This window comes from Physeter macrocephalus, chromosome 7, assembly GCF_002837175.3.
Source record: "Physeter macrocephalus isolate SW-GA chromosome 7, ASM283717v5, whole genome shotgun sequence".
Lineage (NCBI taxonomy): Eukaryota > Metazoa > Chordata > Mammalia > Artiodactyla > Physeteridae > Physeter > Physeter macrocephalus.
Genome location: NC_041220.1, coordinates 92,378,081 through 92,403,327, shown reverse-complemented (window position 1 = coordinate 92,403,327; position 25,247 = coordinate 92,378,081). Strand labels below are relative to the sequence as shown.

At 38.4% G+C, this 25,247-nt stretch overlaps 1 protein-coding gene and 1 long non-coding RNA gene across 3 annotated transcripts in view; one reads left to right on the top strand and one right to left on the bottom strand.

Annotated features, from left to right (window-relative positions):
- On the bottom strand, positions 1-1,572 carry LOC129392225 (uncharacterized). Its single transcript, XR_008617717.1, has 3 exons — positions 1,398-1,572; positions 902-982; positions 1-388 (listed from the first exon to the last, which is right to left on the bottom strand). It is a non-coding gene; the product is annotated as an uncharacterized lncRNA (long non-coding RNA).
- Positions 1,573-1,685: 113 nt separating this feature from the next.
- The window catches only part of ANAPC4 (anaphase promoting complex subunit 4), a 41,014-nt gene continuing 17,452 nt past the window's right edge, over positions 1,686-25,247 (top strand). Inside the window, exons 1-18 of one of the 2 annotated variants that reach the window (XM_024119314.3) lie at positions 1,686-1,794; positions 1,923-2,061; positions 4,823-4,928; positions 6,615-6,747; positions 8,280-8,354; positions 8,467-8,493; positions 8,585-8,629; positions 9,276-9,360; positions 9,989-10,093; positions 11,393-11,476; positions 12,593-12,679; positions 13,095-13,159; positions 13,918-13,960; positions 14,069-14,145; positions 15,615-15,715; positions 15,800-15,851; positions 22,244-22,299; positions 24,610-24,656. In XM_024119314.3, the coding sequence (XP_023975082.1) occupies positions 1,933-2,061; positions 4,823-4,928; positions 6,615-6,747; positions 8,280-8,354; positions 8,467-8,493; positions 8,585-8,629; positions 9,276-9,360; positions 9,989-10,093; positions 11,393-11,476; positions 12,593-12,679; positions 13,095-13,159; positions 13,918-13,960; positions 14,069-14,145; positions 15,615-15,715; positions 15,800-15,851; positions 22,244-22,299; positions 24,610-24,656 (1,317 nt within the window). In that variant the 5' untranslated portion in view covers positions 1,686-1,794; positions 1,923-1,932. The remainder of the gene's footprint in view (positions 1,795-1,922; positions 2,062-4,822; positions 4,929-6,614; positions 6,748-8,279; positions 8,355-8,466; positions 8,494-8,584; positions 8,630-9,275; positions 9,361-9,988; positions 10,094-11,392; positions 11,477-12,592; positions 12,680-13,094; positions 13,160-13,917; positions 13,961-14,068; positions 14,146-15,614; positions 15,716-15,799; positions 15,852-22,243; positions 22,300-24,609; positions 24,657-25,247) is intronic. The other variant, XM_024119311.3, reaches the window with a different exon arrangement.

The following is a 25,247-nucleotide window of genomic DNA, read 5'->3' as shown; positions in this document are numbered from 1 at the left end:
CTCTTCTGTGAAGGTTTCATAATATGCAGGTAGTTACTCTCCTCTGTCTTGTAGCACTGAGTGTATAGTTCTGTTAACAGTCCTTTCCATGTGTTGTATGAGGGTTCATATTCAGGATTAAGTTTCAGGAAAATGGGCATTCAGTTTTCATAAGATTGTTAAGCGGATAAAGATATTGGACCCCCACCATGTAGATTATCTATTGCCACCTGTTGGAGGATGGAGAAGGTATCTTGAGATCAGACTATGAGGCAGGCAGCTATTATATAATCCGTGGATCCGCGTATCCGGTAACTTACAGGACGGGACCAAGCAGACAACGGTCTGGAAGCATTCACAGCTGCACTCAGCATCGCCGGAGGACCACTGGGACAATTTTATAGTTCACCTAGAGAAACAGGAAGTGCATTTGTTAAGTCAAGATTTATGAATGGGTAACTAGTCTTGTGGGTGCCAGGAATACGTCAGGGAAGGTCTTCATCATTGCTTGGGGACTAACAGAGCATAGAGGCCACCTGGTCCTAATGATTATGAAACAATTATCTATTAACTACAATGCCCTTGACAGAGAAGTGATTTACCGCACAGTACAGTCCTGGGTAGGGCAGCGAAAAGGACGGGAGGAACTGTACTTGCCCAAGGTGGCATCAGTTGTGCTAACAATCACACACCACCCCAGAACATTAAATAATACCCCCAAACGCATTTCATGAATAACAAAGGCAAGTCCATTCTCACCTTAGGATATTGCCTGTGCGTGAATTTGGGGGACATGCTAAATTGTTTGCAGAAAAAGCAAGGGAAAAAGCCCATCTCAGGAAGCAGGGTAAACATCAGGAGTTGCAAATCGCCTGGCACAAAAGAGTGGCTCGAATATCTGTTGCTGAATGAATTAGTCTACCTCTGTCGCCTTCGTCCCAGGGGCTAGATCCAGAGGGCAGGAAGACGGGGCTTGTTGCAAGTTGAAGATCCTGCCTCCTTTCTACTTTGAACAAGTAAAAGAAGTGAAAGGTAGATGGCTTTCTACCACAGACTTTAAGATCAAGAATCACAGGATGATACTGTCACATTTTCTTAACCAGGTTCATAACTTGTGGAAACTTTTAAACAAGTTAACACATTTAAATGTGTAACAAGAAGCATCAGATGGGTTCTGATTCACAGAACCCGCCAGGCTGACCTGTGAACCTTACAGGGCAGAGCCTCTGTCCCGTGCATTTGTGTAGCTCAGGCTCCTTCACATAGTAGATGCTCCAAAAGCTACGGGACAGGTCCTGGCTGAGCCCACAGTCCTCATTTATTATGGTGGGGGCTACTACTAATAATAAGTTGTAGGCATGGGATAAAGAATCAAGATATTTGCCTATGTCAGAGGTTTTAGAGTAGGACTCTCCTACCTTGGCTGCAAAGTGGCAGCACCTAGAGCGTTTTAATAAATATTGGTTCCATTCCGTATTAATTCTCTTTTAATCGTCTGGGGGGCTGCCAGGGCAGGGTTTTTAAAAAAACAAAAAACGAAAAGTAAACCGCTCTACTGAGGACGCAGGGCTGAGACCCACTGGTTTAGAAACTATCGAAGAGGTTCCAGCGGTTCGAGACCGCGCCTCCGTGCTCTCGCGAGGAAGTCCGGCTACCGGAAGTGCCTGGAGCGCGCACGCGCGCTCGCGCGGCGGGGGCGGCGGCGGCGGCGGTTGACGCGCTCGCGCGGCGGCGGCGGCGGCGGTTGACGCGCTCGAGGAGAACGGGAGGCAGAGGCCTCTCGTGTCGCGTTGGCTGTCGTGGGGCATCTGGCAGGTACCTCCGCCATCCGGGCTCTGTGCGAAGGGCCGGGGGCGGGGGCGGAGGCGGCGCCGGGCCGGGGCCCCTGCCGGCCTCCGATTAGGGGGGCCCCTGCCGGCCTCCGATTAGGGGTGTCGTTGCAGGGCCGCCCCCATGTTGCGTTTCCCGACCTGTTTCCCGTCCTTTCGGGTGGTGGGAGAGAAGCAGCTACCGCAGGAGATCATCTTCCTGGTCTGGTCACCCAAGCGGGATCTCATTGCTCTGGCCAATACGGCGGGCGAGGTGAGTGAGCCGGCGTGCAGCCCCGAGGACACCGAGCCCGGGCCACCTGTGTACCCCGCCCCTTCCTCTAGCCCTGCTGAAAACTTTAAGTGAATTTAAGGGGCCACATACGGGAAAGGTCATTTATACGCCCACTTACCGCATTTTATGGCCAGAACAACAGTTTTCATGCAGCTTAACGCAGTCATACAGTCCTGAATCCCCAAGACTTTCAGTTATTTGTTAAATGGGCTTTCTAAAGGCTCATGTGTCACTCATGAGCTAGACATAGTAGTAGGTCCACAGACTCTGCAGTTAGTTTACTTGCAGTTTAGGCAGAAGAAAGATGAGTTATTGTCAGACTTGAGCTGCGAATGTGCGTGTCTATAGTTGCCACAGAGGATGTTTAAGAATCTTTTTTCTGTTGTCCAAGTTATACAGAATGGGTTGGATAGCCATCACTGGATTCCTGATGGGATGTGCATGAGTGTTGTCAGTTAGCATTTCTAGTTCACATTGTATTAACGCTTCATCAGGTGTAACCGGGTTGTAACTTTCTGCTGAGAGTTTTTAGTTACTTGGCAGCCATTTTGTAAGGAAACCTTCACCTTGGCTTCTTTACTCCTTTGGCCTTTTGGCAGGTTTCCTGATAGTTATCTGGCCAGGTGAGAGTTGTGTGGTGTGCAGCCAACCTTGGAAACTAGGTGGTAAAGAGAACTTAGCAGTCAGGGAAACTTAGCAGCCTGCAAAACTGTGTTGACTGTCATGACCTCGTTGCCAGGGTATTGATATCTGCTTTCTCAAGGCCCTCTATGAAATCTTCTTGTCTCCCTCCACTGCCAGGGTGTTTGGGAATGCTGCCCTGAGAGGAGTGCAGTTAGTACAGCCAGAACAGTAGGAGAGAAGGGAGAGAATAGGAGCATCACTGTGATCAGATGGATAGATGTAATCAATTTTGGGCATTTGTTGCTTCCGTTTTCTCAGTGAAGAAAAAGAGGCACTGTTTAGGAGTGAGGATGGAAAAGAAAATATTGGAATTTTGAGGAGAAAAGAGAGGTATGAAAAAGCTGACAAGTGGACTGGTGAAACTTGGTAGGATTGTTCGTCAGTATTAAGAGCCACATGAGGTTAGTGATTTTGTAGTGAAACTAGTGAGCATGGTTGTATGTCTCTTCTGTTCAGCTGTATGGGTGCAGGCATGGTTGGGTTTAACCAGAGTTGTTGTGACTAACTGTGACAAAGCAAGAGAGATGCAAGGGGGTTGAAGTTATATGTAAGAGGAATGATTGTAATGATGAACTTTGGATTGTAACCTGATTAAGTAGGGAAGTGAGGTCACATGTCAGGTGAGGGACAGTGAGTTGGTCAGTGGTAGAGTCAATGGCTTGTATGTCTTGGTGAGGTTGAAATATTGAAGTTGGGTATCTGAGATGAGCAGGAGAGATACAGGTGGTGATGGAAAGTGGGAGGTTTGCAACTGAAGATTATGGCAGCATTTGTAGTTGTTGGTAATGACAAGGTCACAGGCATGACCCTGCGAGTGATTGAGGTGAGGTAGAGGATGTGATCATTGAAGAAGAGGTAGTGGAGCACCAAAAAGCCAGGACATTGTATCTCTTGAAATCACCAAGAATGATGATGAGTAGTGTTGGAAAGCATGAGTGAGCCAGACAGGAGTCCAAATCTCCCAGGGATGGGGGGGCGGGGGGCTGGCCTAGGAGTCTACAGGTGACTGCAGTTAAGAGGGATAGCAGGCGGTATGGTCTGATTGCATATGATTGAAAGTTATTCAAAGTTAGAGGATTTTAGAGAAGAGAAGAAAAACCAGCCAGAAATGGAATCAAGGAGGAAATCTTTATCTCCTAGCCTAGTAGTAGTACAGGGGACATGGTGTGCAAAACGCCACCACCTGAGAATCCTGTAGGGAAGCAGTGTCCTCAGGTAAGAAGTACATTTCAGAGAAGACAGTGAAGATACAGGGGATCTTGATACCTGACCATGAATTCCAGAGGGCACAGAGGAAGGGTTTCAGAAGTAAGGAAAGTCAGAGATGGGCTCAGAAAAGAGCACTGGGTCTCGGGGATGAGCGATTCCTTGGGAGTCCTGGCTTCCCTGTAACCAAGAGTGAAGGAAGGATGCTATGAGATAAGGCAGGGAGTGGTAAAGCTGTGAGTGCAGGGAACTAAGAAGGTGTGTGTGTGGGGGGGGAATCTTCAGGAGCACATGCAGTTTGAGGCCTTTTCTTCATTTCTACCGGTTGTATAGAGGATAGAGTAGGCACAGTTTTACTTTTGAAGCACAAGGAGCTCCAGGGCATCATCTGAATCCTCCAAGGTGGGAATATACCCGGTGGAAATGGAAATTTAGAATGACTAAGAGACTTGTCTGAGATCCTTGGCCAGTAAGTGACACAGCTGAAATTGTCTGATTCCAAGTTTAGTGTTACTTGATCTTATACAGCTGCCTTTCTAGTTCTGTTTGTGTCCTTTATTGCTTTTTTCGTTATCTTCTTGGACAGCCTTATTCCTTTCTAAAAGATAAGTCTCTTATTGACATGAAAGTTAGGAAATGTATAGGGTACAGGGTTAAATTAGACCTTGTTTCACCCATTTCTTTGAAAATATCTTAGGTTCATTCAGACACTTTTGTCTTCGAATTTCTTCTGATAGCTAAATATTGTACTTGATATGATTTTTAAAAAATTTTATAGTGGGGATCTAGGTATATTTTATTTTTGGAAACGGATTTTTTATTATTTGCCATTATATCTGTTTTGTCTCAGGTTTTACTACATCGACTTGCAAGTTTTCATCGAGTTTGGAGTTTTCCACCAAATGAAAATACAGGAAAGGAAGTGACCTGTCTGGCTTGGAGACCAGATGGCAAACGTAATGATAGTATTGTAAAAACTACATTTTTGTTTTTCAGAAGGAGTATTCTGTAAAGAGAACTTATTTCCAGAAAGAATTTATTGTTCTTATATACTAGAATTCTATATTTGGGAACTTTGTTTTTTCAGATACTTTAAAGTATTTTCATAGAACTCAGATTAATTCTACCATCTTGTTTCTTGGCAAAGATATCTCTAAAATGAAATCTGACTTCTTGGCAAAGATAAGGCTGAAAAGAAATTTGATGGGAATATACAGAGTACTTTGGTTTTGTTCTTTCTCTATCGTGTCGTCCTGCACTGTTTGCCGTAAGCTTCATTTGTCACTCATTAGTCAGTTCAGTGCCATCATGGCCCTTTTCTCCCCAGAATGTGTTTTAGCATTAAATGTGTGGCTCATAAATATTCTCTGCACATTTGCTTGCCTCACCTGAAGGACTGTCAGTTCTGACCCACTTCCTGCAACTTCTGTGTGATCTTACTCCTCTTGGTGCCCTGTATGTTGTAGCTTGCTGCATTGTAGCTCTGAGGACTGAACTCTCCTCTTCCATGTGTTGTTACAAGGACAGTCATTGTTTGAGCTGTTGTACATGTCCAGTCAGCACAGGAAAATGCTACAAATCATACAGCTTAAAGTTCATCTGTATCATTGGTGCTTAAAAAAAGAATTGTTTTTGTAAAATGATATGTACTCCTCATTGCTTACTTTTTTCCTAGATAAATATAAGTATGTAAAAATGCCCTGAAAGCCTATCACTTTACAGATAACAACTATTTTTGTCTGTACTCATTTTGCTCCGTTCTTGTTTCATCTTTTACTTAAAAACAAAGTATGTGTAAAATTAGAGAACTTTTGTAAGTAATAATTTGAGATCTTGCACTATTCATCCAAAAATGCCATGATCTCAAAAATCATGAAAGTCAGTGTGTGTGAAAATGTATTTAAGTAGATGATATTTTTATCATTAAAAAATGTCTTGTGATTTTCGACAGTAAAATAGGGTTTTTTTTGGTAATGATTATTTCAAGATTGCTTTAAATTGTTTTGAAGAAGAGGAGACTAGGATTGCCTCACATCTAGCAAAGCTGCATATATTGGTATACAGTGAAACTCACAGCCCTCTATTTAGAAATTCTTCAATTTGATATGTTAGGAAGATGTTAATGACTTATGTAGAGAAACTATACTAGATAATTCAGCCACAGTGAAAGGAAGAAGACCCATCAGTATTTGATGGCCCTGTTCATTAAGGGTTAGAAATGAAAAAGAGGAATAAAAAACCTTCCAAGAACCAAGCAGATGGAATCACTTTTCAACTTTTAGGTGGGGACCAATGTGTCTTGGTGATAACGATATTATTGTTTATTTGTTGATGCCTGTTCTGTATTTTCTGCTTGGCATCAAGGTTCCAGTCTAGAGGCTCTGATATGTAAGATGTTAAGAACAGTACACGAGAAAGCAGTAGATTGCTCATGAAAGTTTGAGCATTTGAAAATAAGCGTAGGTAACAGCATAACTATATGCAAAGATATCTTTTAGTTTTAAAATTATTTAAAGCAAGGATTTGGGGGTTAAATCATTTCCATGATTATGATGTATTTAAAATAGTAAAATTGGGGAAGCAATGAAATACCCATTTATCACAAATATTACACTAACTTATTCTGATTATTTCTTCTTTAGTTTTGGCCTTTGCTCTTGCTGACACCAAGAAAATCGTTTTGTGTGATGTAGAAAAACCTGAAAGCTTGCACTCTTTTTCTGTGGAGGCTCCAGTTTCTTGTATGCATTGGATGGAAGTGACCGTCGAGAGCAGGTTGAGTAATAAAAAAAGAAAAACCCCAGTAGTCACAGTAGGATGTTTTTGAAATTCTCATTTTTTAAAAGTGGAAACTTAGGAGTAGCTGGGTGTTGAGTATGTGTACATTGCATTTAACTTTTTGTTTTAAGCTTATCAAGATGCAGTTTTTTTAATGCTCTGTTGGGTTTTTTTTTTCTTGATAAAATCTCTTTTCTTATTGGAGCAGTAATGCCTCAATGGCCAAGATTTTTCTTTTCAGTTATTTTTAACAGTTTATATCGATGATTTATACATTCAAGGAATATTAATTAAAATTATTGATTAGCAAATTGAGGTTCTGTTTTCCTTTTCAGCATATATTTCACCTGGAGCTTTGTGCTTTTGTGTCTCAGTAAATATTCTTAGAGTACAAAAAGTGCTGAATTGAGCATTCTGTTTTGATGCTGAATGGGTTCTTTTGTGTTCATGGTCCCTATAGTTTCCTTATTTTGTGAAAATAATTTTGCCTTAGTCTGTGAAGTCAAGTACTATGCCAGGTTTGCAGTAAAGATGGCTTAAAGGATCAATGGGCTTAGTGAATACTGAAAATAAAAGTTTCTTTTTTGAGGAAATAAACGATAATTTTCTTTCCATTCTAATTAAGTTTTAAGTTAATATCAAATGAATTTGTAAATCCTGATTATTAATTGACATATTTCCTAAGGAAGGGACTGTAAAGCATTAGATAACAAAGTCTAGCCTGGGGTTTGAAATTCACTGTAGATGAAACAGTGATTAATCCATCATCAAATAATCAAAGGTTGTAAATGGTCATGTGAATTCATAGAAGGTTAGAGGAAGAGAATATACCATGTAATTTCTATCCCAGTCCAGTTACCTGCTAAGTGTATTCCTAACACACTTTCCATTAAGAGTTCAGAAGTATTATATGGAGATTCCAGGGTCTCTCAGGACACTACTTTTTCACCTTCTTACTCATTTATTTCCAGCCATATTCGGAGGTAGGATTGCAAAAAAGGGGGGTGGATAAATAAGACTGTTTCAAAATACGTGGTGTCATCTTATGTACCTGCTGGGTTTTTACATCTTCATATGTTTGTAAGCTATAGAAGCCATCATTACATTATATAATAATTTCAGTGTTCTTTACAGTTACTCTTGGAACTCATATGTTCAGTGTTGGTTCTTAGAGGAGAGTTAAGTCAGTCTGTGTCTGGTGCTGATACTGAATACATTTGAATACATTTCATATGCTGAGAAAATTGTTTATAAATATTTGTTCGTCTAAATGTAAAGTGGGTAGGCTGATTTTTTTTTCCCCAGAAATAAAGTTATAAGTAAATGAAGAAATTCCAACTTTTCTGTTTCTTGTTTGTGTTTGTTATAGTGACTATTTTACAGTGGTAAACTGTGTGTGGCATCTGTTTACTTGGTAATGTGTGATGTATAAAATTGGGCATTTAAAAAAATTAGTATTTTTTAATGGAAAGAAAAGTAGAATCTTTGTTTTTATAATACTTGTTTTTGTTTTGTTTTCACCTTTTTAGTGTTCTAACATCCTTTTATAATTCTGAGGATGAATCAAATCTTCTCTTACCTAAACTTCCTACACTGCCAAAAAAGTAAGTATCAGAGTTTAATTTCATTGGAATTAATCTTGCAGATTTCTTTCCTTTTAACACTATGACAATTTTCTCATGTGCTTTAAAAACTGCATTTCTGGTTTTTTTCTAGTTATAGCAACACCTCAAAAATATTTAGGTAAGATATGCCTTTTTTCTTTGCAAGTAAGATCATCTTTTATTATTTGAAAGATATAGTTAAAGTAACCCAATTTATTTTTATATTTTAGTGAAGAAAATTCTGATGAAATTATTAAGCTTTTGGGAGATGTCAGGTAAATCTTGGAGATATCTTAAATATTTAACAAGTCTTATTTTCTTAAATTTGATATTTGATATTTGGGGCACTTTTTAGACCAAAGTTCCAAGGACAATTTCCTTATTTGTCATGTTATTTCATTGCTGACAAATACCTCTGAACAATAAACAGACAATATCTATTATTTACTCGTTCTTATTCTATGATACTTGGTTGTGTCAAGTTTAATATTATGATGTACTTTTATTTAAAAAGTAAAGGGGGGTGGAAATGCTAGAGTTTCTAAAATTTAAATTTAAATGTTCAAGTTCTTTAAGCTCACTTAATGCATTTAGCATCAGAGCCATGATAAAACTGTTGACGCTTTATATTAAATGGAAAAGAGATGATTTTGTTATTGAGAGTATACAAATATAATCATTAAAATAATATATTCTTATTTTACTGTAAACTGATGTTTTTTAGGCTGGATGAAATTTATGTTGTTCCTTTGAAAGAAAGGAATAAACCCAATGTGATTGAGTCTTGGTGAATTTGTTGTGGGATTCAGTTCCCCCACAAGGAAGCTTGAACATGCAGATTATGTGAGGGCAGGAGCATGTCTTGGTTTAAGAACTCGCTCCTCTCTGTTGTCCTCAGCTTGTTGCATTATTTTTAATTAGGCTTAATATTCTTGTCCTTGGAGGAAGCTCTGCATTTATTGAGCTGTATGCTTATGGAATGTTCAAAATTGCTCGAGTCACTGGCGTAAGTTTTTCTTTCAAATCTTCCTTTTTGTTTCTCTTAGAATATAGCAGCTGACTGATTTATGGAAAAAGAATAAAACATTACTTTTTTTCGTAATTTCAGTTATTGGAATTATTTGTTCTTAAATGTTAAAAGGATAATTTTCCTACTAAGAATAGTGATATCATGTCTATGAAGATCAGGGGCTCTTAGTGGAATTAGTCAGAAATTTTTTTTCTTAACAAAAAGATTAACACTGGATTATGATTTAATGTTTTTCTATTCTTGTGGTGTTTAAGAGCTACACTTTGTGATTGGAATTTGATAAACGTCATCAGAAGCAATCTTATGCTCAGTCTCGGTCTTCTTCATATCTTTCTTCTTATTCTTACAGTTCCCTAAAAGGGTAGAAAATGTTATAGGCTCTGTGGGAATGTTAGTTCTCCAACACTTAGTTTGGGCCCCTTTTTGGGGGTGTGTGTTTGTGTCCTTGCAACTAAGAGGACACATGCCTTCATGTGCCATGTGTGTGGCAGGAGCCAGGCATGTGTTTCTGCTTTTTAGAGCTCTGAATATTTGCCTCCTATATTGGAAGCAGATGCAGTCTAGCAATAACACTAAATATAATGGAGATTTGACTATTTTACAGATTGTTGGTACTTGTCTTGCATTATGTCTATCAAGTGATTTGAAATCATTGTCAGTGGTCACAGAAGTTTCCGTCAGTGGTGCCCCAGAGGTTTCGTACTTTCAGGTGAGTACTGGAACCTAATAGCAGCAGAGGGTAAATATATATTTTTAAAGGTTTTATAGTTTTTTATTATCCATTTCACTGGATTCTAATGGTCAATTAAAACAAAACAAAGCAAAAAAAATCGACTTGGAGCTTCTAAGACATATAGAGTCTTACTGGTGAATACCTTACCATTCCAATGGCACAGCATAATTAATATGGTCTGTTAATGACCATATTAACTCATTGTTCTACCAGTTCCATCTTTGTACCAAGTGTTTTCTTAGGATTCTGACCCTAATAATAATAAAAGCTAATATTTATTAATTGTTTAATATGTGCCCAGTACTGAGTGATTCAGTATAATTCATTTGAATCCTCACAATAACCTAATAGGTAGGTACTATTACTATCCCCATTTTATAGTTGAGTAAATGGGCACACAAACTGTAATTTGCTTGGCGAGCATTGGAAAGTGATGCTGCACGGTCTGGCTCCAGAGTTGGTTCTCTTAACTAATACATTGCCTCTTGTGTAAGATGACTACTTAATGTTGGGAAAAACCTTCTTCATTGTGTGCTGTTTGTATCATAGATTGTGGAAACTGGGCTCCTGTAGAGTATTTAGATTGTAGCCTTGTCTTCAAGAAAATCTTCCCTAAAATTTCATCTCAGATAACCCAGCCACTTAGCCTAAGTATGCATGAGCTCTCAAACAAAAGTAGGGTGAAAAGATGCAAGATGTGATGCATGTGATGCCTTCCAGCATTTGTTGTATTCAGAACATCAGAGAACTCTTAACTTCCTGACGTTTTCTGGAACAGTTGTTCATATTTGCTCTTCATCTTAAGGTTCTGTGAAAATGTGATTTCCAGGATTGCATTTGGTGCTGTAATAAAATGATTTACTATTTATGTGAAATTTGTAATAGGTATTTTTAAAACAACTTTATTGAGATAATTCATGTACCACTGTAATAGATATTTCACTTGTATTTATCAATAACTATAATTCCTTTAAAATTTTTTACAGATATTTGTGACCATTTTTAAAATTCCTCATAAGAGTGTTATAAAATAGATTATTACATTTATTCTAACTATGTAGAAGGGGTTGCTGACCTTGAGAGGGTGATCTGTGCATAGTTATACACTGCAGATTAGAAAATCCTAAGATTATATTCTGTTACTCTCCAAACCGTTATGCTCAAAAGGAGCAGAATTCTGGCATAGTCTTTCTGATATGTAGTTAGACCTTGACTCTTCTTTAAAAGAAGTAAATATGTCTGCTTGTGACTTACTTTATTATTTTGATTTGACAGCTTGAAACCAATCTATTGTACTCTTTCTTACCTGAAGTAACTCGAATGGCCAGAAAATTTACTCACATTTCAGCTCTTTTACAGGTATTTATTTACAGCTGGTTTTATGTGACTGTTTACTATAAATTTCTAATGTTCTGTAAATAAAAAACTTGAAAATCTTACTTCTTAAAGCCAACTGTATGTGGCGGAGGTGTCTAGTCTGATAGACAAGTTTATAATGTTCATTAAAGCAAGAAAAAGAAATTTAATTGAAAATCTACTCTCACCCATCTCTATTTCTCCAAAGGAAAAGAAAAAAAGTAGTTTAAACCTTTTTAAACATTCTTATAAATAAAACAATATTTTGGAATTTTAAAAGTTTTTTTGCAAATAAAGTGGTATGGAAAACATCGTATCATTTAGCTTTTGTACATGATAAATACACCCCAAATTAGCTTGTGATTGGTGTTTTAGTCTACGATTTGGGCTGGGCTCAGCTAGAAGGTTCTGTTGTTCTGGGCCAGGTTCAGCTATTCGGGGCTGGGCTTGGTTGTACATTGGTGGTCAGCTGGCTGGTCCAAGTGTCCCATAGCTGTGATGGCTTTGTCTGGACTGCACATTCCTCATCTCCCAACCGGCTGGACCAGGCTTCTTCATGAAGTGGTGGCCACGGCAAGGGTGTCGAGAGTGCAAGTGGAAGCATGCAAAACCTTCTGGGGCCTTGAGACTTCTGCTTTGGTCACACTAAGACCCAAGGCCAGCCCGGATTGAAGGACTGGAGAAATTGAGTCTACATCTGCATAGAGGAGCTACAAAGAACTGTGGCCTCCTTTTATCATTCTGTCACAGTCACTAATGTACTTCATGTCAAAGATTTCTGGAGATTAGTGTCTTTTTAAAAGGATACTGTTTGAAAATTGAATAGTTGACCAGTCAGCATTTTGACAGTTAATGTATATAAAATGCATCTTATATGTAAAGAACTGGAAAATATCTGTTTTACCAGATAAAAATTGAATTTGAGAAAGTTTGATAGTTAAGTGATTATCAAGTGTTAGCTATGGTCTTTTCTTTCTCAGGCTTAACTGAGTTAAAAGTGATTTATAGTAAATTTTGGATTTCTTCAAGACAGTTGACAGTGAGAAACGTGTTATTTAGTTAGCATGTTGACTTAAATATTTTTTGCTACTTTAATGTTTTTTTTCTTCTTGTTAATAGTATATAAATTTGTCACTGACATGTATGTGTGAAGCATGGGAAGAAATATTGATGCAGATGGATTCTCGTCTCACAAAGTTTGTGCAGGTAATATACCTGGAGTTTCCCATGGAAGATGTTAAAGAATGCACATTATCCTTATTTACTTCATGAAGGACATGAGAAAAATCAGTCTGTTTTGTAAAAGGCTCAGATCATGATTTCTTTCAGACGGTTTGGTCTAACCTCATACTATTATCTCAGAGAGTGATACACCAGCTCTTCCCCTTGGTACAACTTAGGTGGGGACAGGATTGTGAAGTGGAGCTGGTAGGGCTTGGGGATTAAGGACAGGAGTTGGAAGAGCTGACTGGTTGTTTTCCTGTAACTGCTATTCAGATAATTTAAATATGAATTTGAGAGAAGGTTAAGGGTAAGAAAGGGAGTCATGTTCTTGTAATTTTGAATAAATATGCTTATAATTTTAAAAATACCTATTATGATTTTATTGATCTTTCTCTAGGAAAAGAATACAACCACCTCAGTGCAAGATGAATTCATGGACTTGCTGTTGTGGGGGAAAGCAAGGTAATGAGCTCATATTAGGTACTCTTGCTTTTCCTTCTCTTTTTAAAGTAATTTATTTCAAAAGCAATTCACATTCATTGTAAAAAAAAAAAAAAAAAAGAAAATTCTGGTTCACAAAGACCAAAAAAGTAGTATATGTTTTTCTAGGCTTTTTTATTCACGTATTTACTTTTTACGTAAATGTGATCATTCTGAGCGTATGTATAATGTATGTAAGTATATTATATATGTACTTTTTAAATGTATAAAAATTTTAAAATTCTTTGTAGCCAAATCAATCTTTTCCTTTATTGTATTTACCTTAACATTATTCTTATAAAGATCTTTCCTATATTAAATGTTCAAAGATCTGTATTTTCCTCCAGAGATTTTTTTGTGGTTTATGTTTTTATTCCATTTACATGTTCCAGATGTGATTTATTTGGTCATATGCTGTGGAAGACTAACTTCTTTTTTTTTTTCAGTGTTTAGGTAATTGCCCAGTATAATTCGTTGAGTATTACACCTTCTTACTGATGTGAAATACCATTTTAGCGTATAGTACATCCTTATATCTACTTCAGTCTGTTCCTAGACTTTATTGTTTCCTGTTTTGTCCATTTCTTTGTGAGTAAAACAAAGTCTTAATTTTTGTTGGGCTATTTCTTTTTATTTATTTTGTTTAAAAATCTTGTTTGTTCTTTGAAATTTAAACGTTTTAAGTGATGCATTCAGATTTTGAATAGAGAAGACTAAAAATACTTTCTTTTTCATTCTAGTGCTGAACTTCAGACCCTCTTAATGAACCAGTTAACAGTAAAGGTGCAGTTATCTTTGTATTTTAATGGCTATGAACACATTCTTAATTTTTTTTAGAATGGCATATAGTGTCTTACTTGTATGCTGAATACTTTTTTTTCTCTTAATTAGGGCTTAAAAAAGCTTGGCCAATCTATAGAGTCATCATACTCCAGTATACAAAAATTGGTTATAAGTCACTTACAGAGGTATGAAGGTGATGTAGAATCTTTTTGTATTGCATCTACACGTACTTGGCACTGGTCTTCTTTCTGCAACCTTCTTTTCATCATCTGGCATTCTCTGTTTGAGCCTCTTCTGGCTAAAATTGTTGCATTATCATTTGAGGGGACTCTTGAAGTGCCCAAGATTTAAAGAATCAATAATGGTAATTCTGCTTTATGAAATAACTTTCCAACATCTTTTCACCACCCGAGGCCCTGTCTGGGCTTTTATCTCACCCAGACAGCCATGAGGTATGTCTTGAATAGGGCATATACCCTTTTTTGAGTGGTGAAATTAAGTAAGTTTGTATATCATTTTATATGTTATGTAAAAGCATGTATATATTTTTGCATTTAACTCCTTGGCAAGGTGTTGGTTATGATTATCCTCATTTAGAAGAAACTGAAGTTCAGAATGGTTATATATGGCTGACCCAAAGTTGTTAAGTGTCAGAGCCAAGACTGTCCCAGATCTTCAAGTCTCATGCTGTTTCTAGCTACAGCTACCTCAGTGAAGCAGTTTGCAGGTAGATGTTCAGTGTTTGACTTAAATTTTGATAAATTTCTTTATGCTGAGACCCCGGGCCTTACTATATCACCTCCCGCTTTGATCACTTTAAGACCCTCTGGCCTGGTCTCTTCCAGTCCACACTATGCCCCTCAAATATATTCTCCACAGTGGATCTGATCATGTTACTCTTACTTAAAAACTTCCAGTGCCTTCTCATTTCTTAGAACTAATACCTTTGGATGGCTGCCTATCTGCTTCACCTACACTGGTGGCCTTCTCAAACTTGACAGACAGTTTTTCTCCTACCCAGGTCTTTTATACAGCCCTTTTGCTTTCTGGAACACGCCCACCCTCTTCTTCACTTGCATTCTCTAGCTCTCAGCTCAAATCTCACTTGTTCAGAGAAGCCTTCTCTAATCCCCAGATTAGATCAGGTTCTTCTGTTAGACCTGCACCTGGTGTGTTTCCTTTAAGGCATTTATGGTAGTTGGAATGATATACTGTCTGATTGTATGGTTATGACTGTCTCCCCCATTAGACTGACAATGTCATGAGGACCCTTTCGTTTTGTTCACCGTTAAGTCCCCAGCATTTAGCATAGTGCCGGACCTAAAGTTGGAGCTTAATAAATATTTGTTGAATGTTAAATACATAGCTGTTGGGTGAACAATATGACCATATGACTATCTTAAAAGTGCCAGGACTAACTGTCGAGCATAATTTGATCTTACAAAGTTTAATCTTGTGGTCATATATTCATCTCACTAGTCATGACAAGCAAATGATTCTTCTACAGCTTTTCAAAATAATTTTGAGAAATAATTATTTCTCATAGAAAGAAAAAGTTACTTTCAGTTTTTATTTCTGAAAACTTAGAAATATTCAAGCAAGATAGTAGCTGCCTGCCACCTTGATGATGATATTTCTGCTCTGTTTTTGATAGTGGCTCAGAGTCTTTATTATACCATTTGAGTGAACTGAAAGGAATGGCTTCATGGAAGCAAAAATATGAACCTCTTGGACTAGATGCTTCAGGAATTGAAGGTGGTAATTTAATTCCTCAATAGAATGCATTAAATCCACTTTACTTATTTGACAAATGATATTTATTTATTTACTTCCTTTTAGATGCTATTACTGCAGTGGGTTCTTTCATACTCAAGGCAAATGAACTTCTTCAGTAAGTATTGGGGATACTTGAATATTGGAATCATTGACTTGAGAATGTTTTACTTTTTACTTATAAATAAGAACCTAGCAAATTGTTGTGATTGTCTAAAAATGAGTTTTTAAGTTTTTATCAAAATTATACTTTTACATGATTAAAACAATCCAATAGCACAGCAGTTTCATACATTAAAGTGGTATTTTCCTGTCCCGCCCGTTCTCACCCCAGGTCCTCTTTCCAGAGGGAATGCTTTTAACTATTTCTGGTTTTAGGTCTGTAGGTTACTTCCATATTTCTAAATTGTAGGACTGTACTGCCTTTCTTTTACTTACCAGTTTTGAGAAATTACTCTTCTCTGTGTGTCTGTCTTTCCTAGACTCTGCTTGCTTTCTCCTTGCACAGTCTGCCTTGCTCACATCCTCAGGCTCTCTGCCATCTCAGGGGCAGTGTCACACCCCTGGAACTCCCTCTGTCCCTGCTGCCTCCTCCGTTAGCCTCCCCCTGCCTGCGCCAGCCTGCGTACGGGCTCCATCTCGTGCAGCCACCGCCCTGGCGCTTTCTTCATTGCTTTCATGGGTTAGATCCTTACTTCCAGGGTCTCCTCTGTTTCTTGGTTCATTTAATCACTTTGTGGAAAATATCTTCCAGTAACTTAGAAAACGGATGTGTGAGGGTAAAGCTTTGTGTGTCCTTTTGTGTCTTTTCTCCTTCTGCCACACTTAATTGATGGTTTTGACTGGGTATAGATTATGAAGGGGGATTCATTTTCTCATAGAACTTTCAAAGCTTTGCTCCATTGTATTTTGGCCTTTTTGTTGCCAGTGGAAGGTCTGGTGCTTCTGATTCTCATTCCTTTGTGTGCTGTTTTTTTCCTCCTCTCAAAAAGCTTTATTCATCCTTGATATGTTGAAATTTCACAATAGAGTTTTGAATGAGGGTCTTCTCATTTGTTGTACTCAGGATAAGAAAATGCCATTTTAACCTGAATTCTATATTGTATTATTATTTTGATAATTTCCTCTTCTCCCTCTCCTTTTTTTTAACTAGATTTTTGTTCTAGAAATCTAGTTAGTCAGATATTAGACTTCATGGATTGATCCTCTATGTCTTTTATTTTTACTCTCATTTTTTAAATATCTTTGTCTTTTCTATTTCCTGTGAAATTTTCTTGACTTAATTATCCAATGCTATCATTCATCATAGACAATTATTGAGCATTTAACTATGTTTTAAACACTATCCTAGATGCTGAGGGTATAGCAGTAAACAAAACTGATAAAAATCTTGCCTTCATAGATATTATATTCTTACATGATGAGACAGACAATAAAGAAATGAATAATTAAAACATACAGCAAGTCAGATAGTGATAAGTAGTGGTGGGAAAAGCTAATGAGGGAAGGAGGACCTAGGGCATGCTGGGGGTAGGGGTGCAATTTTTTGGTCAGGGAAGGCCTCACTGAGAAGGTGATGTTGGAGAGAGGAGGGAGTGAGGCCTGTTAACTTTGGGAGCTAAGGAGACAGCAAGTATAAAGGCCTTGAGTTTGGAGCATGCCTGGCATATATTTAGTGGCTCCTCACAGAGCCACTACAGTTAAAGTGACTTGAACAACAACGTGAGTTGTAGGGGATGAATTGAAAGAGGTCACAGAGGATGGGACAGGTTGTGTAGAGCCTGTAGACAGTTGTAAGGACTGTGGCTTTTACTCTGGGTATAATAAGCTCTAAGGGAGTTATTAGCAGTGGAACGACAGGATATGACTTAGGTTTAAAGAGATCCCTCTTTGTTATTTACTTGGTATTGAGAATAGATTATATGAGGGCAAGGACAGAAGCCATGAGACAAATGGTGGTCAGAATCAGAAATGGTCAGAACCTGGATATATTTTGAAAGTAGAAATAACAAGATTGCTGAATGGTTGTATGGATGGTAAAAATAAAGGAGTCACGGATAATTACGAGTTTAGGTCCCGAGCACCTGGTAGAGTATGACTAACATTTACTGAAATGGGGAAGACTTGGGGGAGAATATAGGAAATATATATGTATTTTATGTTCCTCAATTTGGGTTTATCTGATTTTTTTCATGGTTTGATTCAGGTTATACATCCCTGGCCAGAATATTACATAATTGGTGGAGTGTCCTTCTCAAGGTTTCAGATCCAGAGGCAAACAGTGTCCGTCTACCTCTTCTTATTGATGTTAATTTTGATCACATGGTCAATGTATTAGGCATATTAAATTGAAATGTCTGTTAGATGCCCTGGTGGAGCTGTCCAGCATGTTGTTGATTGTATGAGATTATGTTCAAGTGAGGGATCCAGGCTGGAAATGTAAATTTGGGAGCCATCAGCACATTGGTATTATTTTAAGCCACGAACCTGGATGAGATAGTTAGTGCGCTTAGAGGAGAGATCTGAAGACTGGGTGATGGGCTTTCCAGTGTTAGAAAATGGGGTTGATGTGGAGGTAGCGAAAGAACCCGGAGAGGCAGAAAGACCAAGGAGTGGGTGTCCTGCAGGCTGAGTGAAGGACGCGTTGCAAGAAGTAATGAGGGATTGGTTGTCTAATGCTGCTGAGTCAAGTAAGGTGAGGACCAGAAGTGGAATAGATTAGAATATTATCAGAATAGATGATGGGTGGCCTTGATGAGAGCCACTTCTGTGGAGTCATGGGAGCAGGTATGATGCAGAGTGAGAGCAGATGCAAAGAAAACAACAAATGTAGTCTCTTGAGTTTTGCTGTAAAGGGAATGGCCAGCATTTAAAAATAGTCGTTGGGTTTTTCTTTCTTTTTACAATGGGAGAAATTAGAGCATATTTATATATGATGGGAATGTTCTTCTGAAGGGGAACAGTTGAGATGGCAAAGAGAGGGAAGATTGCTAGAGCAAGAGGATTCAAGAGGGGATGGGATTTAGTGTGTCAGGGAAGGGGCTGGAAAAATAGTTCCTCCATAGTTATAGGAGAGAAGGCCAAGACAGGGGTCACAGGTGCTGGTATATGAGCAGATGAGGGCTTGGGGATGTTCACTTCTAATTGTTTTTATTATCTTAGTGGAAATATGAAATGTTCTGTCATCAGCTGAAGGTAAGGATGGGAAAGTGTTATTGAGCTTTGAGAATAAAGGACTAGGTGTGAGCCATTTGTCTAGTACAGTAGGAGCGTGAATGGGCTTATGAAGCAGGAGGATTGTCAGTAGTGCTAAGGGCTGCTTGGTTAGCGTTCCCAGGAGCGTTAAAATGAGACCAGCCAACATGGCTGTGTGGTTTTCTCCAGCCAGGGTCAGCTGCTCGAGTGGGAGCACAGAATAGGTGAGCGGTTTGATTTACTAGGATTGGTGAGTGAAAGGAAGCAAAGGGGAGGCAAGAAATTGAAGCAAAGGCATGATTAAAATGATAAACCTCAAATCTGTACTGATTTAGGAGGGAAGTGAGGACACAGAGCAGGTGCGAGACAATGAAAGGTGGTAGAACTAGTAGGTAGTAGTCTTGGTGGGATGAATGTTGGGCTACTGGAGAAAAGTCACTGGAAAGGTAGTTGCTGGTTGTTGGTGAGCAGGGTGCTTTAAATTGAGATTTAAAATGTTCACATTGGTGGACTTCCTCGGTGGTGCAGTGGTTAAGATTCCGCCTGCCAATGCAGGGGACACGGGTTCGAGCCCTGGTCTGGGAAGATCCCACATGCCACGGAGCAACTAGGCTCATGAGCCACAACTGCTGAGCCTGCACTCTAGAGAGCCCATGAGCCGCAACTGCTGAGCCTGCGTGCCACAGCTACTGAAGCCCGCGTGCCTAGAGCCCGTGCTCCACAGCAAGAGAAGCCACCACAATGAGAAGCCCACGCACCGCAACAAAGAGTAGCCCCCGCTCGCCGCAACTAGAGAAAGCCCATGCGCAGCAACGAAGACCCAATGCAGCCAAAAATAATAAATAAATAAATAAATTTTTTAAAAAGGTTCACATTGGTAATGAAGGTCTAGGGTGTGAACTTTAGAATAAATCGCCCAGGTGGGGTGGAGGACGAGATCTTTGACCTGAACCATGCTATTGTATGTCGTCTTATGGCACTCCCGTCTTTTAATTTCTAAGTGTTTTCTTATTTGTTTAATCATTTTTCAAAGCTGTGCTCTTGCTTTGTGGATGCGACATTTTCCCACAGCTCTCTGAGGACGTTAATTAGAGTTTTAAAAAAATCTCTGCCGCTCCCTGAATTATCTCCTCTTTGTGTGTCACTTTGCTGTTTATTTTGGTCTCTTGTTCTTCAAAAACCTGATGCCCGGTTATTTACTCTTATTTATTCATGAGGCAGTTTAAAGTTGTCTGGAATTGCTGGGTGCAGGGCAGCCCAAAGCCAGCATGAGTGCCAGTGCATGTGGCCCTGTGCTGTGGGCAGCCAGTGCATGTGGCCCTGTGCTGTGGGCAGCCAGTGCCTACCCGGCACCGCCTTGGCTCTTCCCAGTTTATTCAGCTTCTTTGAAGAGCTCTGTTTTTGTCTGGAAGGTAGCAAACGCCTAGGCATTCATATTTTGGGGGAAAGAGTGTATTGGCCACTCTGTGTTTCAGTTTGTCCTCCTTTGTCCAGCCCCAGATGTCATCCTAATGTCTTCTGTTGAACTTGATGTTTCTAAGGACTGAGTATCCTTGGCGTTCTGCTGGGCGGATGACTCCTTGCTGCTCTCTTTCCACAGTGCCTGGCACGTGCCCACCTCTGGTGATCTTCAGCAGTCACCAGTCTTCTGTCGGCTTTTGACATTTCTGAAACTTAAAAAATTTTTTTTTCTTGTGTCCTCTTTTTGTGTGTGAGCTTATAACACATCCACCTCTCCCCACCAATCCACCATCATTTTAATGGGCTTTTATTTTTTTTTTATGAATTTATTTGTTTTTTTTTTGGCTGCGTTGGGTCTTCGTTGCTGTGCATGGGCTTTCTCTAGTTGCGGCCAGTGGGGGCTACTCTTCATTGCGATGCGCGGCCTTCTCATTGCGGTGGCTTCTCTTGTTGCAGAGCATGGGCTCTAGGCGCACGGGCTTCAGTAGTTGTGGCTCGCGGGCTCTAGAGCGCAGGCTCAATAGTTGTGGCACACAGGCTTCGTTGCTCTGTGGCATGTGGGATCTTCCAGGACCAGGGCTCAAACCCATGTCCCCTGCATTGGCAGGTGGATTCTTAACGACTGCGCCACCAGGGAAGCCCCTGATGGTCTTTTAGAAGGTAGAGCTTATTACAGATGTGTGTGCTCAAAGAACAAAGCAGGAGAAATGATATTCCTTTTCGTGAATGTTGAATAATTTTTTCGTTCTCCATATTTGGAGAGAGTAAGCATAAAATATTAAGCTTTCTGTGATTACCTTTCAGTGAAAGGTAGTTTTTGATTTAACTTCTTCCTCCTTTGAGATAAGTAGAATAGAGCATTATTTTAGGTTATAATGGAGAAACTGAGGCAGTGAGAACTTTGACGTTAGCCTATAATAGATCAGTGGTTGCCTGGGGTTGGGGTGAGAGTATTGACTGGGAAAAACAGAAAGGAACATCTTTTCTATTTTTCATTTTTGCTGCAAGAGAATTTTGATCATAGTGCTTGGTAACGCAAGAGATGCTACAGTCTTTTATGTCAGGTGTTTTACTGTGTACAGAAAGGTTATTGATGCTGACCTACTTCTCCAGTAGTATTATGACATTTAATGCTTGGAAGGGACTTTGAGATTTAGGGGTGAAAAGTGCACATATTATCTGCTGAGAGTAATTATCTTACAGATGTGAGCTTAAAGAGATTTTTAAAAAAATGATATTCATCTTTATATTCAGAGACAGTTTCATCAAAGTGAAGATGACTTCCACTTATAACGCTTAATCTTGGGGGTATATTTGTGTAAAGCCCAAGGAAATTCAAATTTTGAGATTCATTACTGTAATGATAAAAAAAAATCAACTTCCAAAAGTAATGTCTACTGATATCAGAGGTAGTGGTAGTGACATATTACAAGTTTATAATAATGATTTTCTGTTGTGTTTGTTGTTTTTTTCTTAATGATCAGTGTGTATTTTTTTTTTAAACTGAGAATGGTGCTGGAAACTTTTTCTGATTTCTTTTATTTCCCAAGTTAGAAAAGGATTTCATACTTTACTGAGTGCCCGGAAAGGAAAGACTGTTACACGGTTTGTGGCAAGGCTGCTATAATCAGTTCCTGAGTTATTTGCTTTTTTTTTTTAAGAGAATCAGGATTTGCTTTTTTGAAATTTTATTTCTGGGTATGTGTTTTATTTGTTAAATCTGTTGTAAAGGCTTAAATGTCATCCAGATAGGATATAATAGAACAAAAAGGATTATTATATTCTACAATTATTGAACAATGATACATGAACCCCATATAATAATTTCATTTCTGATTTATTTTTATCTTCTAGAGTTATAGATAGCAGTATGAAAAACTTCAAAGCATTTTTTCGGTGGCTGTATGTGGGTAAGTGAATTGAATGAAGCATTCTTGTATTTTTAACACTTTTTAAAAAAATTGTGGGAGTATCAATTTAGCATATTTCAATTACTATAGTAAATTTTAAATACCTGTTGAAGTGGAGAGAATAGTATAAATGACCTGCCTTCTACTCGTCACTCAGTTTCAGCAGTTTTCAACACATGGCCAGTCTTATTTCTTCTATACACCCACCCATCTCCACCCCCACAGATACACCTTCTAGCATTGATTGTCTCTGTCACTCACTGAGAATTGACCCTTATTTATCTTGTGATGTCTCCTTAGGTTAAAATAACATTCTTTAAATCTCTGCTTTGTATTAGGTATTGTTAGGTGTTAGATTTGGGGGAAAAGCAGAAAAAAGACAAAACCTCTGCCCTTGAATAGCTTAGCTCCTGTTTTATACTTTGGTCTTCTGTCTCTAGATCTGTGCCATTCATTATGGTAGCCACTAGTCACGTATGCCTGTTTCAATTAGTTGAAATTATGTAGAATTATAAACGCAGTCCCTTAGTCATGCTAGCCACATTTTAAGTGCTCAGGAGCCACATGTGGTTAGTGGCTGCCATGTTGGACAGCACAGAACTAGAACATTTCCATTATCTCTTCTATTGGACAATGATGCCCTAGCTAAATAGAATTCAGACCCCTTGTGGCCTTTCTTTATGTCTCCACAGTATCTTTGAATTTGTAGGTAATTAACAAATAGTTACTGACTTGATATTAAATGTTTTAATGCTCACTCTACAGGATATGCATATTTTATTTAGGTCCATTTGTACTGCTATTTTTGTGACTTCTATTAATATCTTTGAAATAATTTAGCATACATTTTCCTCCAACATATGCAAAATTTAGTTGTAAATGGAATTTATCCCATATTTGTTAAAATTCTAAAGAGTAAAATAGAAAGTAAATTACCTGTAATGTGCTAATATCCTTGAAACAAATGTCCAGATCTTTTAATTCTCATATTTTTAAAACAGACTTTTCATATTTGTTAGCCTAGTATAATTGCTTTCAATAAAAAAATGAAAGCGATCTGTAGATGTTGACATTTAAAATTCTTAGATTTTTCTCAAAACCGTACCAACACGAGCCAGAATGGGGAACCAGAGTGTTTATCAGGCCAGCCTGTTTAATATCAGAGTTAATTAGAATAAATTACAATGTTAAAATTAAACGAAACCTTAGAAGTGACTCTCTTTTACAGAAGTAGTAGCTTGGTTTTACTGATAATTATTGGAGTAATTAGGCAGTTTATATTCTTATTGCCTGTCCTAACTGTAAAAAGAAGCTGCATTAGAAGGTAAATGAATTACTGCTCAGTCCTTATTAGAGCAAAGCACACTGGATTGGAGAACTGGAGACCTAACTGTAACTGGGTGCTGCCACTAGTTAGCGCTCTAACCTTGGTTTGCTCTTGTGTAAAATGCAGTCTCCATGAAGGCAAGGACTTCTTCTATACTGCTGTATCCCTAGTACCTATATTACACTCAATAATTAATTTTTGGATGGATAAATTAATGAATGGAACCTAGATTATGGCTGGTTTTTCATAGAATTTAGAAGTTTGAATTAATTAAAAACAGTTTCTTAAAATAATCCATATTTGCAGAATAATGTCCAACATGCTTTTTCCCAACCAAACATAAGAAGCATATTCAAACACTATGCAAAAGCACATGCAGCATACTTCTTGACTTAGGTGGATGTAATATGTATAGAAAACACGGTATTGATTAAGACACCCCTATGAAAGGACAAAAAGAACCAACCACAATATTGAAGAAAGTATATAAATATATATATACACACGTAAGTGTGCGTTTACACACATAAGTCTTAGTTCAGATATCTTCATGTAGCAAAAAAGTCCAAGGGAAAGAAACACATCTTTTTGGTATTCTAAGACTTTTGGAGGAAAGAACTGCTTTCACATTTTAAGAGAAGAAACATCACCGAGTTAGGAGGAATCCCTACACATGTAGTCTTAGCTCAAGGCAGCAGTTAGGTTTGTTTGTCTGGAGTGGCAGTGGGTTGAATTGAAGGAGAAAATGAAAAATAATAGTTTAGGATGGCTATACCAACCATTTTGAACCTGAAAATATAAATCAAATTTAAATTCTTCACCTTTTAGTTCTTTGAAGAAAAATAAGTTTTCCTTGGTGACAAGAAGCTGTTGAAAATGGAAAATGTAGTCCAGTGAAATACATTTAGTTTTTGAAATGCAACTGTAATTAAAATGTGTTTGTAGTTTCCCTTTAAAGATAGTTTTAAAATTTATATTTCCAGCAATGTTGAGAATGACAGAAGACCACGTACTTCCTGAGCTGAATAAGGTAGTATATAGTAGTATTTTTTTCCCACATCTTTATTCGAGTATAAATGCTTTACAATGTTGTGTTAGTTTCTGCTGTACAGCAAAGTGAATCAGCTATATGTATACATATATCCCCATATCCCCTCCCTCTTGAGCCTCCCTCCCACCCTCCCTATCCCATTCTTATAGGTCATCACAAAACACTGAGCTGATCTCCCTGTGCTATGCAGCAGCTTCCTGCTAGCTGTCCATTTTACATTCGGTAGTGTTTATGCGTCAGTGCTACTCTCTCACTGCATCCCAGCTCCCCCTTTCCCCCATGCCCTCTAGTCTGTTCTCTATGTCTGCGTCTTTATTCCTGTCCTGCCACTGGGTTCATCAGTTCCGCTTTTTAAAATTCCATATATATGCGTTAGCATACAGTATTTGTTTTTCTCTTTCTGACTTACTTCACTCTGTATGACACATTCTAGGTCCATCCACCTCACTACAAATAGTTCAATTTTATTTCTTTTTATGGCTGAGTAATATTCCATTGTATATATGTGCTACGTCTTCTTTATCCATTCATCTGTTAATGGACACTTAGGTTGCTTCCATGTCCTGGCTA